Genomic DNA, 17,623 nt, shown 5'->3' with positions numbered 1-17,623 from the left:
ACATTGATCAAACCACACTTGATACAGTACTGCTTCCCAGTCTCAACTTATGAACAGTTTACGCTCTAAATAAGTACCACATGCAAAGTACAAAACCTTACAGACTGAAGATTAATAGCAATGTCTTAAATAAGAAAGCTGCTTGGTGACGTACTCTGGGAATTTAGGTCAGTCTAGTGCAAGATGGCATCAATTACTGAGAAGTTAGGAAAAAACAGAAAATCAGTGAAACTTGTAAATTATATACCACATTGGGAAAATCCTAAATTATCACCACTTGAGGCATTTGGAATCTAACTGAAAGAAATACCAGCAAACATATTAATTACAATAGGGATCTCAACAGACGTTGACTGGTGAAGAAACATGACTTAATGGTAAAAACATTTTTCTAATGTTGATAGGTAAAATTTATTTGCAATAATTTGTCATAAGATATCCAATTAGACTATCTTTCCACAAAGATAAGATTATTTTTAATGATATTTTGTTTAGAAGATTTCACATACTCTTTTTGGAAGAAATGCAGATTTATATTCCTTTCATAGTTTTCATACAAAAAAAATGTTTTTAATGACCATATGAGCCAAGACTAAGGTACATACGAATATTTTTAAAAGACAGAAATGAATGTGAATCCACTAGACACTGTATTTCTTTCCTTACATTCAGTTCCACACCTTATAAAATTATCAAAGTGATATAGGAAAAAATCCTAAATTCATTATAATTTCATATATCCTGAAGCCAAAACCACAAATGAATGGAGTTTTCTTGTCGCTATTAACATGATGAAGATCCATTTCAGAATAACTTATCAAGAATTTGCCATTTTGATACAATCAAGACAGATACATAAAAACAAGCTTTTATGGTTTTATGTTAATTACAATAGAGTTAAATGCTTTTAGTATCAATGTACCTTATTAGTACAGTTTTTAAAATACTACTTGGTGTAACATAAGCAGCAATAAGAAGAATGCAAACAGGCTGTGACAGAGGCTGTATGTCTAAAGCCCCTTCAAAGATGAGATATGAAGAGAGCCCAACAGGGATCAAATGTGGAAACAAGAGGGTTATAGCAAAATCCTCTTGTCAGGCGGTATTCCATCTGGCCCTTCTGGGCAGAGCCTTGCTTCTCCACAGCTAACTTCTTATCAATCAGGGTACCAGCAAAGCAGATGGCTCACTGCATAACTAAGAAGATTTTCATAAAGGAACGATTTACTAAAATCTGGGCAGGGTTAGGAAAACCAACAGACAATGCAGTACTCTGAGGCTGGCAACAATGGGGTGCCATTTCCATCCCAGAGGCAAGGAAGAGAAGAGCTGCAGAAACGTGGAGAAAGATAAATAGGGAGGGTCACTGGACAAGAGCTGTGACCTTAGGGTAAGGAAAGCAACCAACCCAAAATAGGCAGGGAGGGAAGGAGAGATGGGAATGGATACTCTTAACTTGCTCTCTTGTCACATCCTCCAATTGGCTAAATCCAACTGGACATAAGATGGCAAGAATCTTACTGATTCAATCCATACAGGTCAGCCTCCACGGACACAGATCAAGACGGAGAATAGATCTGGAAGGACAAACAGAAGATATCCACTTCTGTGGAGGACCATAAAGTAAATGTAAAGCACAGTGAAAAAATATATAAGAAACATCAAGTAGCACAGCTGGCTGGAGCGAAGGGTATAATGTATAGCATTCATGGACAAAAGAAGCGAAAATGGTAGAAAGTCCAAATTAATTTGGTGGGTAAGAGGCACCAGTGAGAGTATACATACAGGAAATAAAATAATCCCAGGTCAATGGTCGCAGGATACGCAGTCAGATTGAAAGGAGAGTCACTGATGGCAAAGATCAGTTAGATTATTCCAGCAGTTCTTATATTAAGGAGAAAGTAAGAGGTAAGCATTAACATGAACTAATGCCCTATTATGTTCTGTGTACCTCAAGTCTTATCCATTTTATCCTGCCCATTTTAAGCTGAGAAAACTAAGCCTCAGAAAAACAACTTGCTGAAAGACAACCAACAACTGGCTAACTGCTGTAAAAACCACATTATTTCAGTGGCATATGCTGTCTGAATGACGTACTGGCAGTAGAAATAGAAAGCAATGAACAGAAGTTGACTGATAGGCACAGTTCTCTATTAACTAAGAGATCTCAAAAACATCATGTAATTCCTTCACAGCTCAGCTTCCTGATCTGCAAACTAAGGAAAGCTATCAAAATTATTCCTTCCATCCAAAAAATTCTCCTGTTGCATTATGAAGACTTAATTATCAAACTTCCCATCCTCTAACCAAACCTGCCAATGAATATCCCCTTCAACTTCATCTTCGACTCACTTTCATAGCTAAATGCAAACACAATCTCTCCAGTAAATCCACTCAAGTCCATGCTCATCAGTAAGAAGCTATCCATGATTAACCCAGCCTGGGAGTAACAGGTCTTGTATGATTTCCTATAGAAATTATATCTCTCCAAGCCATTTGGCAAACTCCTAGGCACACTGTTAACTACCATTAATTTCCTAAAATAGATTTTAATTTTTAGAGTAGTTTTACATTCAAAGAAAAACTCAGCAGAAGTACAGAGTTTCCATACATCACTGCCCCCAATCCACACACAGCCTCTCCAACTATCAACATCCTACACCAGAGTGGTATGTTTGTTAAAATCAATGAACCTACACTGACACATCATTTTCATCAAGAGTCCACAGTTTACATTAGGGTTCACTCTTGGTGGTGTTCATTCTGAGGATCTGAACAAATGTATAATGACAACTGTCCACCATTACAGCATCATACAGAATAGAATTACTGTCATAAATGTCTTCTGTTTTCTGCCTACACATCCCTCCCTGCTCTCTAATCACTGGCACCAACTGATCCTTTTACTCCTTCCATATTTCACCTTTTCCAAAATGTACAATTAGTTGGACTCATACAGTATGTAGCCTTACAGATTGATGTCTTTCACATCACAGTATGCATTTAAAGTCCCTCTATGTCTTTTCATGGTTTTTTAGCTCATTTCTTTTAGTGTCAAATAATATTCCATTGTCTGCATGTACCACAGTTTCTTTATCTATTCACTTACTAAAGAGCCATTTTTTTGCTTCTAAGTTTTAGCAATTATGAATAAAGCTACTATAAACACTGTGTACAGGTTTTTGTATAGACATAAGTTTTCAACTCATTTGGATAAATAGCAAGTAGCACACCTACTGGATGATGTAAGACTGTGTTTAGTTTTAAGAAATTGCCAAACTGTCTTTCAAAGTACCTGTACCATTTTGCATTACCACCAGCAATAAATGAGAGTTCCTGTTGCTCCACATCCTTGCCAGAATTTGTTGTTGTCAATGTTTTGGATTTTGACCATTGTACCAGGTATATAGTTTTAACATACCACTATATTGCATTGCACTTTAATTTGTAATTCACTAATGAAGGATATATGATGCTGAACATCATTTTATATGCTAATTTGACATTTGCACATCTTCTTTGGTAAATTGTCTGTTCAGGTCTTTTGCCCATTTTTTAACTGGGTTGTTCCTTTTCTTATTATTGAGTTTTAAGAGGTCTTCATATATTTTGGATAACAGTCCTTTATCATATGTGTATTTTGCAAATATTTTCTCCCACTCTGTGGCTTATCTTCCCATCCTCTTGACAGTGTCTTTTATAGAGCAAAAATGTTTCAACTTAATGACATCCAACTTGGCAATTATTTCTTTCATAAATCATACTTTTGATGTTGTATCTAAACAATCACGCCATACCAAGATCACCTAGATTTTCTATATTCTTCATCATCATTAATTTTTTTAAAAAATTATTGAGTGGCCAGTATATACCTGGTACTTAAAACAAAGGATGAATAAGGCAACAATGCCCTCAAGTATCTTAAATCACTGCTTAAGACGCTAAACCAAATAACCTTTAAGGTAGTGAATCTCAACTGAGAGAGAGCAGAGAAATAACAGTATCATATAAATCACAGTATAACGTACAGGCTTTGGAGCCAGACTGCCTGGATTCAAATCCCAATGCTGTCACTTACTAGCTGTATGTACCTGTGTCTCAACTTTTCCTCTGCAAAATTAGGAAAATATTTATGCCCACTTCACTTCACAGTACTATTATGAAGGTTAAATGACTTAACCCATGTGAAGTGTTTAATATAGTGGCTGTCACACTGTAAGTACACAATAAATGCTAGTACTTCTGGATTCTCCAAGATGGAGTTGAAGTAGTTTGTAAAAACGTTCAAATTATCATTGCTATAAATTTTTAATCCTGATATTTCATTTTATTTTGGAACATCAAAAGAAGATTAAGGGCCAAGCATGGCAGCTCATGCCTGTAATTCCAGCACTTTTGGAGGCCAAGGTGGGTGGATCGTTTGAGCCCAGGAGTTCGAGACCAGCCTGGGCAACATGGCAGAATCTCATCTCTATTTATAAAATAAATAATTTTTAAAAATTAAAAAATAATAAAAAAAGATTAAGGTATAGTCTCATTCTCATATTCTCAAAATCTCATTTATTAGAAATTGATTCTGTGATAATCTCTGATAAAGCAATGATTCAAAATTAATGAATAGAAGCACATGGAAAGTAGTAGACACCACCTAGAAGGAAAAGTGCAGCATTAAAATTTCCAGTTTGGCAGGTGGAGACTATCTGGTTTTTTAAAAAATATAAATTTCTCATTTACAACAAAACAGTACTTAAGTAAGACTTTCAATTCACTTAATATTTCAGTAACATATTATTGGTTTTCATTTGTGCTAATCCAACATAGGAAACAGCCTTTAAAAATTTAAAATTATACCACAGAGTTGAAGATGGTTTATTTCACAGTGACTTCAATAAGAATCTATGTCAGTGAGTGTTGGCTAACAAAATAAGCAAAGTTTAATTCTACTTTCTTTGTGTAATTTTTAGTGTAACTATAAAAAATACACCTTGAACAAGCATCAAAATTATTACTGTTAAAAGTACTTACAAAACAACCTAATTATGTGATAACAAAATGTACAAATAAAAAATTCCTTATTATTTATTTATTTATTTTGAGATAGGATCTCGCTCTGTCAACTGGGCTGGAGTGCAATGGTGCAATCACTGTTCACTGCAGCCTCAACCTCCCAGGCTCAAGCAATCCTCCCACCTCAGCCTCCTGAGTAGATGGGTCTACATGAGCACCCCACCACACCCAGCTAATTTTTCTATTTTTTGTAGAGATGAGGTTTCGCCACGTTGCCCAAGCTTGTCTCAAACTCCTAGGCTCAAGCAATCCAGCTACCTCAGTCTCCCAAAGTGCTGGGATTACAGGCATGAGCCACCGTGCCCAGCCAATTTCTTTATCTTAAAATTGATTAAATTCTTTCAATCTGAAATTCAAACTAAATTCATTTTATACAAAAATAAAATAATATTTTAAAAGAACCACTATGACCTGATTCATTTATTCTTTAAAGACAGGGTGTCACTGTGTTGCTCAGGCTGGAGTGCAGTTACACGATTATAGCTTACTGCAGACTTGAACTCCTGGACCCAAGTGATCCTCCTGCTTCAACCTCCTAAGTAGCTGGGACTACAGGTGCACACCACAGCATCCAGCTAACTTTCTCCCCCAGAGATCCCAGGATTTCACTATCTTGCCCAGGCTGGTCTTGAACTCCTGGTCTCAGGAATCCTCCAGCCTCAGCCTCAGCCTCAGCCTCAGCCCCAGCCCCCACTGCTGGGGTTACAGGAGTAAGCCATTGCTCTTCGCCTGATTCATTTATAAGCCAAACAAATATACAGCAGAGTGCCTGCCTCCAATATTAGATTGGCAAATTCATGAAGCCAAGGATAACATTTTATGATTTTATATCTAAAACAATAACTGTTATAAAGATGCCTGGCAAGAGTTAACTGAATGGTGTTTCTATTATGTAGTTCAGAAAATATATACATCTGTTTATCTCACTTTCAACGATTACCTTTAATTGTTTCCTCCACAACTTCTACCACACGATCTATCTGTTGAACCTAGAAAAAAAAAAAAAAAGATTAGACAAGTAACTTACACGGAGAAGCAAAATTTGTGTTTATCCTTATGCTTGAGTCAATGTTACACATTGTCTAAGCACATCAATGCAGGTTTCCTTTAATGTATTTGGAGATACTATAAAAAATATCCTATGTTAATATTTTGTGTTACAATGAAGTATGAAATTATCACCCTCCTATCCTCCAATGATAACTGAAGAAATCATATTGCATTTAAATAAACTGCCTGGAGTTGTTTTAGGATAGCCTATCAACATATACTCAACATATCCTGAGACAGAAACTTAAGTTTAATTAACACATGTCTTCTCACACAGAACTTCAAGAAAAAAATGGCATAAAATGACAAGCTACACAAAAAGAACATGCTAGTATTAAGGAGATCTGTTCCAAATTCTATCTTTATTATTTTAATACTCAAAACCCTTTTAATGAATTCCTACCATGTGCTAGGTACTGTACTCAGGTCCATGAAATACAAAGTCAAATAATACAGCTTCTGTTCTATACACCAGAGACTAAGGAAGATTTCCCATGGGAACACAGAGGAACGGTAATAAAATCAGACCAAGTGATCCAGGAATGCTTCCTAGAGAACCAAGGGTGACTCCTGGGGTTATGATTAAACAGGATTATGATTGGAGAAGCCCACTGAGAATGAGTAAGCATGGCTGGAGTTTAAAAGGAAAATGAAAAAAGCAAAGTAATATTATGACTCACAAAGCTAAAAAAAGAATAAGTCAAAGTTGATTCTTCTTTAAAAGTCCTTAAATTACTGTTGTTTTATTACAGAAGACATATCACAAAAAAGTCAAACAAAATACAATATAAAATGGAAGTTAGTTGAAAGAAATCATAACATCTTTCATCCTGTATTTCCACTCCTCGGATGAAACCACTAATAATAGTGTGATGAGCAGATACCATGACATTTTCTGGCATCAAACATTTACATATAGGTCTGTTCTATAGTTTTATCCTTTTTTTTACAAATGATAGAGGGTGTGTGTGTGTGTGTGTGTGTGTGTGTGTAAATAAATATATAAAATAGATATACAAAATAGACCAAGACCAGCTGGGGCAACACAGTGAGGTCCCGGGGTCTTTGGTGGGGGTTATACATATGTATAAAATACACCTATGCCTTGATGTTTTTTCTATATATTGTCAGTCTATAGGTCTATTTCATTCACCTTACTATCTCTCTGTATGGATGTACCATGATGTGATGCATGCGTCCATACCTCTATTGATGAAAGAATTTCTATTCTTTCATTATTATACAATGCTGCAAGGAACTCAACTGAGACAAGAGGAACCTGTTTAAAAAAACTTTATTAAAAATGTAATGGCTGGCTGGCCACAGTGGTTCATGCCTGTAATTCCAGCATTTTGGCAGGCCTAGGAGGGGGCAGATCACTTGAGGTCAGGAGTTCGAGACCAGCCTGGCCAACATGGCGAAACCCTATCTCTATTAAAAATACAAAAATTAGCCAGGTGTAGTGGTGCACGCCTTAGTCCCAGCTACTCAGGAGGCTGAGGCAGGATAATAATTTGAAGGTGGGAGGTGGAAGTTGTAGTGAGCTGAGATCATGCCACTGCACTCAAGCCTGGGCAACACAGGAAAGGAAAGGAAAGGAAAGGAAGGGGGAAGGAGGGAGGAGGAGGGAAGGAGGGAGGAGGAGGGAGGGAGGGAGGAGGGAGGAGGGAGGGAGGAAAAGAAGAAAAGGAAGGAAGGAAGGAAGGAAGGAAGGAAGGAAGGAAGGAAGGAAGGAAGGAAATGGTAATTATCTTAAAAATATTCCTTTGGTCTCAGTATCTTACAGAAAATGAGGAAAGGCTTGTGAGAGCAGACCTGAACTCCATTCTACCTCTGACCACTCAGCCCAACATGATGGCAGCAGCAACGATAATTACTGAGAAACTGCCAAAGGCAAGTAAATCTCAGACAAGGTTAGGTTTTCAGCCCCCAACAAACCTACCTAACTGGAGATGCATCTACCAGGAAACAATGGATCCATTAGGCCCTGGTTTTCTTTTAAGAGCCCATGTGGCTTCCATACAGAATGTGATTGAAGAAGCCAGCAGAACAAAGATTTCAAAGAGGAGGAAGTGACCAACAGCGTCAAATACTACAGAGATATAAGTATACAGACTAAAATGAATATGTTTGATTTAACAATACGGGAATCAAACTTAGGGAAAGCAGTGAGTTCAGTAGTAATGAATTATACGTAAGAAAATAGAGAGAGTTAATTTGACTACTCTTAGTAAAAAGCTGGGGAGAAAGGGAAGGAGAAGAAAGACTCTTGATGGCTAGAGAATATTGAATATATTATGTTTTGGTTTAGGTTCATACAAGTAACTATTTATTTCTTTTTTTGCAGTTTGAGCAGAGAAAGGCAGTAGGCAAAGGAGTTGCAGACTGAAAAACAAGTGATGGAGCAATGATCTTCAGGAAGTTGACCAAGCAAAATCTAAAACATGAATAGAGGACAAGTCAGAGTGAGAAAAGGGCCAACTCTTTGTCTCCTGAAAGAAGAGGTTAGGGGTAAAGCATGGGAAAATATGCTAGTACTCTTGTAGAAGTCAGGGAGGATCTAAGCAAATTCCCACTTGTTGCCCTCAATTTTTCTCAGTGAAGTAAGCAGGAAGTTCATCTGCTAAGAGTTAGAAAGCATATCGTAAAACAGTAACAGAATGAATGTTTACAAATACCTATTACAGACAACAAGAGACAGTGATGACTAGGAACACATAAAATTCACCACACAGTATTGGGACACCAGTTGAAATATGAGACCATGAATTTATAACAATAACTCCAAGTAGAGCTATAATTTTTCTCAAGTTCCAGCAGTTCTACAGTAGGAGCCAAACAGACAAACAGATTGACCCAAGGTTTGTTAATACCACCATTTATTCACTCATCAATTATTGAGCATCTAAATTATACCAGGATGGCTGAAACAACTGATGAAACAACACTAAGAGATTTGTGGAATGGACTAGAAAGAAAACAGAACAAGGAAAGTTGACTATGCATTTTAGATGAGACGAAGTTTGGCAAATAGGTTAGACAGGGAAAGAAATAGAGCCAGAAAAGAAGAAATGAAGTGGCTGGGGGTTGGAGAAACAAAAAAATGAAGGGGAAAAAAAGGAAGGAGAAAAGAAAAAGGACAGAAAGTTATAACCAGAGTACAGACCCAGGCATTTAGTATTTCTGAAGAATAGTAAGGTCCAGTATCTGGCAATGGGAATAGGTTGCTGAAACAAGGTGTAGGTGATGACTGCTGGAACTGACGTATGATGAAGTGAGAGGTGACAATGTTGCCAAGACATTATATCCAGACACTCAGATTGCCAAAGATAATACAGACATGAATAGGATAAGAAAGAGTTGGTCAAATTTCCTACTGGATGTGGGTGAATGACCAAGATATCAATTAAGGATAGAAGACAGACAATAAAATAAATAAAATACAAGATAATTCCATGATGACACCAGAAAGAAAAATGTTTTCCTATGCAGTTTATAAAAGCTCAGAAGCACTGCATCTACTCTTGTAGCACATGGACTGAATAAGAAGTCATATTTCTAGAGAAAAGTCAGAACATGCAGAGAAAGCAGTCTGTTAAAAAGTTGAAGGTAAGCTAAAACTATAAAACTCTTAAAAGAAAACACAGCCATAAATCTACATGAACCTTAGATTAGACACTGATTTCTTGGATGTAATGCCAAAGCACAAACAACAAAACAATAAAAGAAAAAATAAATTGGATATCATCAAAATTCAAACCATTTGGTACTTCAAAGGACAGCATCAACAAAGTAACATGACAACACAGAAAATGAGAGGAAACTTTTATAAATCACATATCTGGTAAGGAACTTCTATCTAGAATTTATAAAGAACTTCTACAACTCAATAATAAAAAGACAACCCAATTAAAAATGGGAAAATAATCTGAACAGACACTTTTCCAAGGAAAATATACTTATGGCCAATAAATATATGAAAAGATGCTCAACATCATTAGCCAACCAGGAAATGCAAATCAGAACCGTAATGGAGGAATAGGGAGCCATTGCTTAATGGGTATAGAGTTTTAGTATGAGAAAATGAAAATATTCTAGAGATGGATAGTGGTGATGACTACACAACAATGTAAATGTACTCCACGCCAGTTAAAAATGGTTACAGTGGTCAATTGTATTTTACGTATAGTTTACCACTATTGAAAAAACACAATGAGATACTACTTCACACCCAGTAGGATGACTATCACCAAAAAGACAGGCAGGCCAGGTGCAGTTGCTCACACCTGTAATCCCAGCACTTTGGGAGGCCAATATGAGATCACTTTAAGGCCAGGAGTTTGAGCCCAGCTTGGGCAACACAGCGAGATCCTGTCTCTACAAAAAATTTTTAAAAAGTAGCTGGGCACAGTGGTGCTCGCCTGTAGTCCCAACTACTTGAGAGGCTAAGGCAGAAAGACCGCTTGAGCCCAGGAGTTCAAAATTACAGTGACCTATGATCACACCACTGGACTCCAGTGTAGGTGACACAGTGAGACCTTGTCTCTTAAAATACACACATGCACACACACACACACACATACAGATAATAATGAGTGTTGGTGTAAATGTGGAGAAACTGGAACCTTCATACATTGCTGATGGGAATGTAGTAAAATGATGCAGCACTTTGGAAAATAAGCTGCCTGTTCCTCAAATGATTGTAAACAGAGTTACCATATAATCTAGTAATGTCAATCCTAGTTATGACTCCAAGAAAAATGAAAAGATGTCCATACAAAAACTTGTACACAAATGTTCGTAATAGCATTATTCATAATAGGCAAAAAATGAGAACGCAAGTATCCATTGGTGAACAGATTAACAACATGTGGCATATGCATACAAGGAAATACAGCAACGCATCACTAAGACAGAATATGTTCTGAGAAACGTGTTATTAGGCCATCGCTTCATTGTGTGAACTTCAGAGTATACTTCCACAAACCCAGACGGTACAGCCTACTACTCAGCTAGGCTACATGGTATAGCCTACTGCTCCTAGGCTACAAACCTGTACAGCCTGCTACTGTACTGAATACTGCAGGCAGCTGATACACAATGGTAAGAATCTAAATGTATAAAAGGTACAGTAAAAATACTGTATTATAATCTAAAGAGACCGCTGACTTATATACATCGTTGATTAAAGTTGTTATGCGGTGCCTGACCATATTACTAATCCATAAAAGGGAATGAAGTATGGTTACATGCTATAAATGCAAAGTGAAAGAAGCCAGACAAAAAGGTCACAACAGGAAATGTCCAAAATAAGAAAATCTACAGAGACAATGTCAGTTAGTGATTGTCTTTGGATGGGCAGAGGGAGAATGAAAGGCAGTGCTAAGAAGTACCTGGGTTTTTTTTTTTTTTGAAATGATGAAAATGTTCTAAAATTGATTGTGGTAATGGTCATACAATTCCTAAACTAAAATGCACTGAATTGTACACTTTAAGTGGGTGAATTGCATAGTGTGTGAATTATATCTCAGTAAAGTTGTTATTACCAAAAAGAAAAAAAGAAGTTGAGAGTGGTCAAAGCTTCTAATGTCAAGGCCATGAAAGTCAAGGAAAAACTCAGGAAATGTTCCAGATTAAAGGAGACTGAAGAGACCTGACCTGAATGCTACTATGAATCTGAGACTTTTCATTTCCTATAAAGGACAGTATTGAAACAATTGGCAATACCTGAATAAAGCTAATACACTAGTTTATAGTATTGTATTAATACTGATAATTGTACTATAGTGATTAAAGAGTGTGTCACAGCTTTTGACATATATGAGTATTTAGAAGTAAAGGGCATCATGTTTGCAACTCACTTTCACAAGGATCGGGATCAGGGGGAAAATGTGTAGACATAAAGAGAAGGAGAAAATGTGTTAAAATGTTAATATTTGGGGAATCTGGGTAAAGAGCATATAGGAACTCTTTATTTTTGCAACATTTCTGAGTGATATTATGTCAAAATGAAAAGTCTAAGAGTGTGTGTGTGTGTGTGTGTGTGTGTGTGTGTGTGTACATGTGTGCATGCACATAGAAGAAACAAAGATGGCCCTGATGAAGACGGCGACCCTGATGGTCACACAGAATTTGCTTGAATGTATATAGCTGAAAATATATCTTCTAATTTAAAATAGTACTTGATTACATTTGCTTTTATGGCAGGAAGTGGGATATTGCCAACACATGATAATTTAAATCACTGGATGGTGTGTGGGAACCCCAGGACCTTAAAAAGAAAGATCTGCCAAAACTGTAAAATAAAAAAAAAAAATTTAAGTACTTGATTACAAACAGAAGAGAAGTTTATTAAATGATTTCAAGAAAATATTATGTCCATTTTGGTTTCCAGTAAGGAAGACAATGGAGGAAGCAATGGGGAAAAGGGAAAAAAGGGGAGACCAAGAGGAAAGGGAGAGAAGAGTCAGGGGAGGGGAGTTACATGGAAGAGGGAAACGTCAGAAGAAAAAAAAAATGAAGGGTGGGAGGCAGAGAAAGAAGAAAAAACAATCGAGAGCAAGAAAACAAACTCAAAATTCACATACGGTAATGAAGAATATATTGAACTCATTCTGGGAGAAAAGGACAGTTGTTCTTAATTAATACTATAAATTGAGACTCTGAATACACAAGAGCTTATTCTCTAGCATGTAATTCAAATAAAATAAATAAAACAGTATCTTGTATCCTTGAGGCACTTAGTTATAAATATACACAAAAAAGACATGCAGTATGTTCTATTACTAACTCCATATGTTCTCAACAATGAAGAAAGGAGTTGGTGCATAAACAATTCATAAATAACATTAATGAGTCATTCTACTGCAGAACTTTAAAAAGAAATCCACAAAAATATTTTATTCAGCTATTATCAACTATTCCAAATTTATAACTAGACATGTATTGAAGAAACAAGCCTATACAATGGCACCCAAAGCAAATAAAAAAGTTATTCTAAAGTATCCTAATCATTCAGAGCAGTGCTGTCAGCAGGACCTTCTGCAATGATGGAAATGTTTATATGCTGTGCCATCCACTATGATAGTCACTAGCCACATGTGGTTATTACAGACTTCAAATGTGGCTATTGTTACTGAGGAACTTAATTCATATTTAAATAGTCAAATATGGCTACTGCAGCCACACTGAAAAGTGCAGCTTTAGGGAATGGCTAAGGGAGCCACCCAGTTTACAGTAATTTGTTATGGCAGCCTTAGGAAATGAACATACATCTCAAACACAATTTTGCCAACTAGGCTTTAAAAAAAAAAAAAAAAGTCCACTCATTTGAAGCTGTCAGAGAACAAGCTGATACTACTCTGCAGTCGAAGGCTCTGTTTTAGTATGCACTTGAAGTATCTTTTTTCCTGAAAAACCAGCAGCTAGATAAGTTAATGACTAGGAATAACACAGTGACAGCTAACATTTCTTGAACAATTACTCTGTTTCATGCTCTACACTGACACTTCACGTGCATTATCACACTTAATCTTCAAACACTACTAGGCAGGAGGAGACAGTACTGTTATTTCTTTTTTTTTGAGACAGAGTCTCACTCTGTTGCTCAGGCTGGAGTGCAGTGGTGTAATCTCAGTTCACTACAACCTCCACTTCCCGGGTTCAAGTGATTCTCCTGCCTCAGCCTCCTGAGTAGCTGGGATTACAGGTGCCTGCCACCACGCACGGCTAATTTTTGTATTTTTAGTAGAGATAGGGTTTCACCATGTTGGCCAGACTGATCTCGAACTCCTGACCTCGAGTGATCCGCCCACCTCGGCCTCCCAGAGTGCCGGGATTTGTACAGGCGTGAGTCACCGCGCCTGGCTGTTAGTACTGTTATTTCTGAGGTTGAGAGAATTGAGGCACAAGGATATCAAGATAGATTTTTGCCAATGATTCCTAGTAGATCTTGTCCAGGAATGGCAGATAGGTGGTCCACTTGATGAATCTCCCTTTTCCTATGCACATGGAGGTTATTATTAAATGATCATAAAATGCCATTCAACTGAACCTGAACTTTCAAGAGACTCAAACAACTATTTTCTCCAAACTCTAGCCCACAAATCACCATTGGCATAAATACATTCATTTGAAAAATATTTGTTAAACACTAACCATGAACTACAAAGTTCTAGTAACTGGAGACATAACAGTGAAAAATACAATGTCCCTACTTTGGGAGGGCGAGGCGGGAGAATCACTTGAGCCCAGGAGTTTGAGACCAGCCTGGAAAACTAGAGACACCATCTTTACAGAAATGAAAAATTAGCCGTGTGTGGTGGCATGTGCCTGTAGTCCCAGCTACTTGGGAGGCTGAGCTGGGAGGATCACTTGAGCCCAGGAAGTCAAGGCTGCAGTGTGCCGTGATCACATCATTGCACTCCAGCCTGAGTGACAGGGCGAAACCTTGTCTCAAACAAACAAAAAATACATTTCTGCTTCACGGACCTTATAGTCTAATTAGGGGAAAGAAACATGCAAATAATGGAAAATCTTCATTTGCTACAATGACAGACACTATGAAGAAATTAAAATCTGGGGCCAGGTGTGGTGGTTCATGCCTATAATCACAGCACTCTGGGAGGCTGAGGCGGCAAGATTGTTTGAGCCTAGGAGTTTGAAACCACCCTGGGCAACACGGTGAGACCTCGTCTTTATTTAAAAAAAAAAAAAAAAAAAGGAAAAGGAAAAGAAAAAGAAAATCTGGGGCTGGGCATGGTGGCTCACACCTGTAATCGCAGCACTTTGGGAGGCCGAGGCGGGCGGATCACAAGGTCAGAAGATCGAGACCATCCTGGCTAACACAGTGAGACCCCATCTCTACTAAAAATACAAAAAAATAGCCGGGCGTGGTGGTGGGCACCTGTAGTCCCAGCTACTCAGGAGGCTGAGGCAGGAGAATGGCGTGAACCCGGGAGGCGGAGCTTGCAGTGAGCTGAGATCGCGCCACTGCACTCTAGCCTGGGGGATAGAGTGAGACTCCATCTCAAAAAAAAAAAAAAAGAAAAGAAAAAAACAAAATCTGGGATTAGTGGTAGGAGGTAGAGAGCAAAATTTTTCTACAGTGGCCCAGTTAAACTTACTGAATAGGTAGCATCAGTCCAGGGACCTGAACCACTGACAGAGGCATCAATGCAAACCTCCGGCAAAAGAGTAAGTACAAAGAGTAAGTACAAGGACTGAGAGGCTGAAATAACATAAATGGGTTGTGTGGTCAAAAGAAGGCCAGCAATTAGGGACACAGTGGTAAGAGATGAGGTCACATAATGATGGGAGAAAGAGCATGTGAGATCTTACAGTTCATGCTATGTGGTTTAAATTTTATTCTACTTGCAAATGAAAGCCACTGGAGGGTTAATAGAATAATATTAGCAATATTGCTCAGGCTAATTATATTAAAAATGTGAAAAACTGCTCTTTGTCCATATTTCTCTATTAGTTGGTATGACTCTTATTAAGACTGCATGAATCTGGCTGGGGTTTTAATATCTCTTGATTTTATCCCAAGATACCTCAAATCCTTTCAGGAGTAAAAGAAGTTAATACATTATATATATATATACACACACACACACACAAACAAACATACATGCAAAGTACTTTCTTATTAGCTGTCTTAATTTTGATTGTATATAAATAAATAAAAAGACAATGTCATTTTAATTCCAATTAAAAAATATCACAACCAAAACTTTAAAACTACCTGAAAACTCCACTGATCTGTAAAAGGAAAAAGTGATACCCAGGTCCTGTTTCATTCTTTTGCATGTGGCTCTCCAGTTTTCCCAACACCATAAAGAGACTATCCTTTCCCCAGTGTGTCTTCTTGGTGGGCTTGTTGAAAAAACTTTAGTTTAGTGTATATCCTTGGTATGCTTGGCTTTATCTCTAGGCTCTCTGTTCTGTTCCCATTTGTCTATGTGTCTGTTTTTATGCCAGTACCATACTGTTTTGATTACTGTAGCTTTTTTTTTTTTTTTTTTTTTTTTTTTTAAGAAACGGAGCCTTGCTCTCTTTCCCAAGCTGGAGCTGGAGTGCAGTGGCACAATCACAACAACTCGCCACAGCCTGGAACTCCTCGGCTCAAGCAACCCTCCTGCCTCAGCCTCCCAAGTAGCTGGAACTACAGGAGTATGTCATCATGCCAGGCTAATTTTTGTTATTGTTATTATTATCATTATTATTATTTTAGAGACAAGGTTTCAATATGTTGCACAGGCTGATCTCAAATTCTCGGCCTCAAGAGATCCTCTCACTTCAGCCTCTGGAGTTGCTGCAATTACAGGCACAAACCACTGCTAGCCACAATAGCTTTAGACTGTAATTTTAAATCAGAAAGTGTTATGTCTCCAACTTTTTCTTTTTCAAGACTGTTTTGGCTATTCAGAGTCTCCTGTGGTTTCATACAAATTTTAGAACTGTTTTTCTATATTTGCAAACAATGTCATTGGAATTTTGATAGAAACTGCATTGAATCTGTATACTATACCATACATAAAAATCAGCTCCAGTTATAGGTCTAAATGTAAGACCTGACACTGTAAAATTCCTGGGAGGAAACTCTCTCTCCTTAAACATAGGGAAAAAGATCTTTGACATTGGCCTTGGCACTGATTTTTTGGATATCACACCAAAAGCTCAGGCAACAAAAAGCAAAAACAAACAAATGGGACTACATCAAGCTAAAATGCTTCTGCACAGCAAGGGAAGCAATCAACTGAATTGAAAAGGCAGCCTATGGATTGGGAGAAAATATTTGCAAACCATATACCTGATAAGGGGTTCACATCCAAAATATACAAGGAATTCATACAACTCAATGGCAAAATAATTAATAATAATAATTAACAACCTTATTTAAAAATGGGCAAAGGACCTGAATAGACATTTTTTCCAAAGGAAACATACAAATGGCCAATGAAAACATACATAAAAAGGTGGTCAACATCACTATGATTAGGGAAAGACAAATCAAAACCACAATGAGCTATCACCTCATTGAGGATGGCCATGCCAAAGAGACAATAAATAATGAGTGTCAGAGAGGAAGCAGAGAAGAGAGAACCCTTATGCACTGTTGGTAGGAAAGTAAACTGGTACTACCGTTATGGAAAACAGTATGAAGATTCCTCAAAGACTTCAAAATAGAACTACCATATGATCCAGCAATCCTTACATATCCAAAGGAAATGAAATCAGCACTCTGTAGAGATATCTGTGCTCTCAAGTTCAATGCAGCATTATACACAATAACCAAGATGTGAAAACAACCTAAGTATCCATCGATGGATGAATGAATAAAATAATTGTGGTATATTTAAGTAATGGAATATTATTCAACATTTTTAAAAGGATATCCAGTCACCTGTGACAACACTGATGAACCTGGAGGACATTATGCTAAGTAAACTAAGCCAGACACAGGGGGAAAAAAAATGCATGATTTCAATTGTGTATAAAATCT

General features: G+C 37.3%; 1 protein-coding gene across 6 annotated transcripts in view; it reads right to left on the bottom strand.

Annotated features, from left to right (window-relative positions):
- The window catches only part of CDKAL1 (CDK5 regulatory subunit associated protein 1 like 1), a 697,372-nt gene that overhangs the window by 467,308 nt on the left and 212,441 nt on the right, over window positions 1-17,623 (bottom strand). For all 6 annotated transcript variants that reach the window (XM_032141403.2, XM_058432566.1, XM_058432568.1 and 3 more), the window contains one exon: window positions 6,008-6,056. In XM_032141403.2, coding sequence (XP_031997294.1) covers window positions 6,008-6,056 — 49 coding nt within the window. The remainder of the gene's footprint in view (window positions 1-6,007; window positions 6,057-17,623) is intronic.

This window comes from Hylobates moloch, unplaced genomic scaffold, assembly GCF_009828535.3.
Source record: "Hylobates moloch isolate HMO894 unplaced genomic scaffold, HMol_V3 SCAFFOLD_20, whole genome shotgun sequence".
Classification (NCBI taxonomy): Eukaryota; Metazoa; Chordata; class Mammalia; order Primates; family Hylobatidae; genus Hylobates; species Hylobates moloch.
Note: the sequence above shows the minus strand (reverse complement) of the source record. Positions and strands in the feature narration are given on the sequence as shown.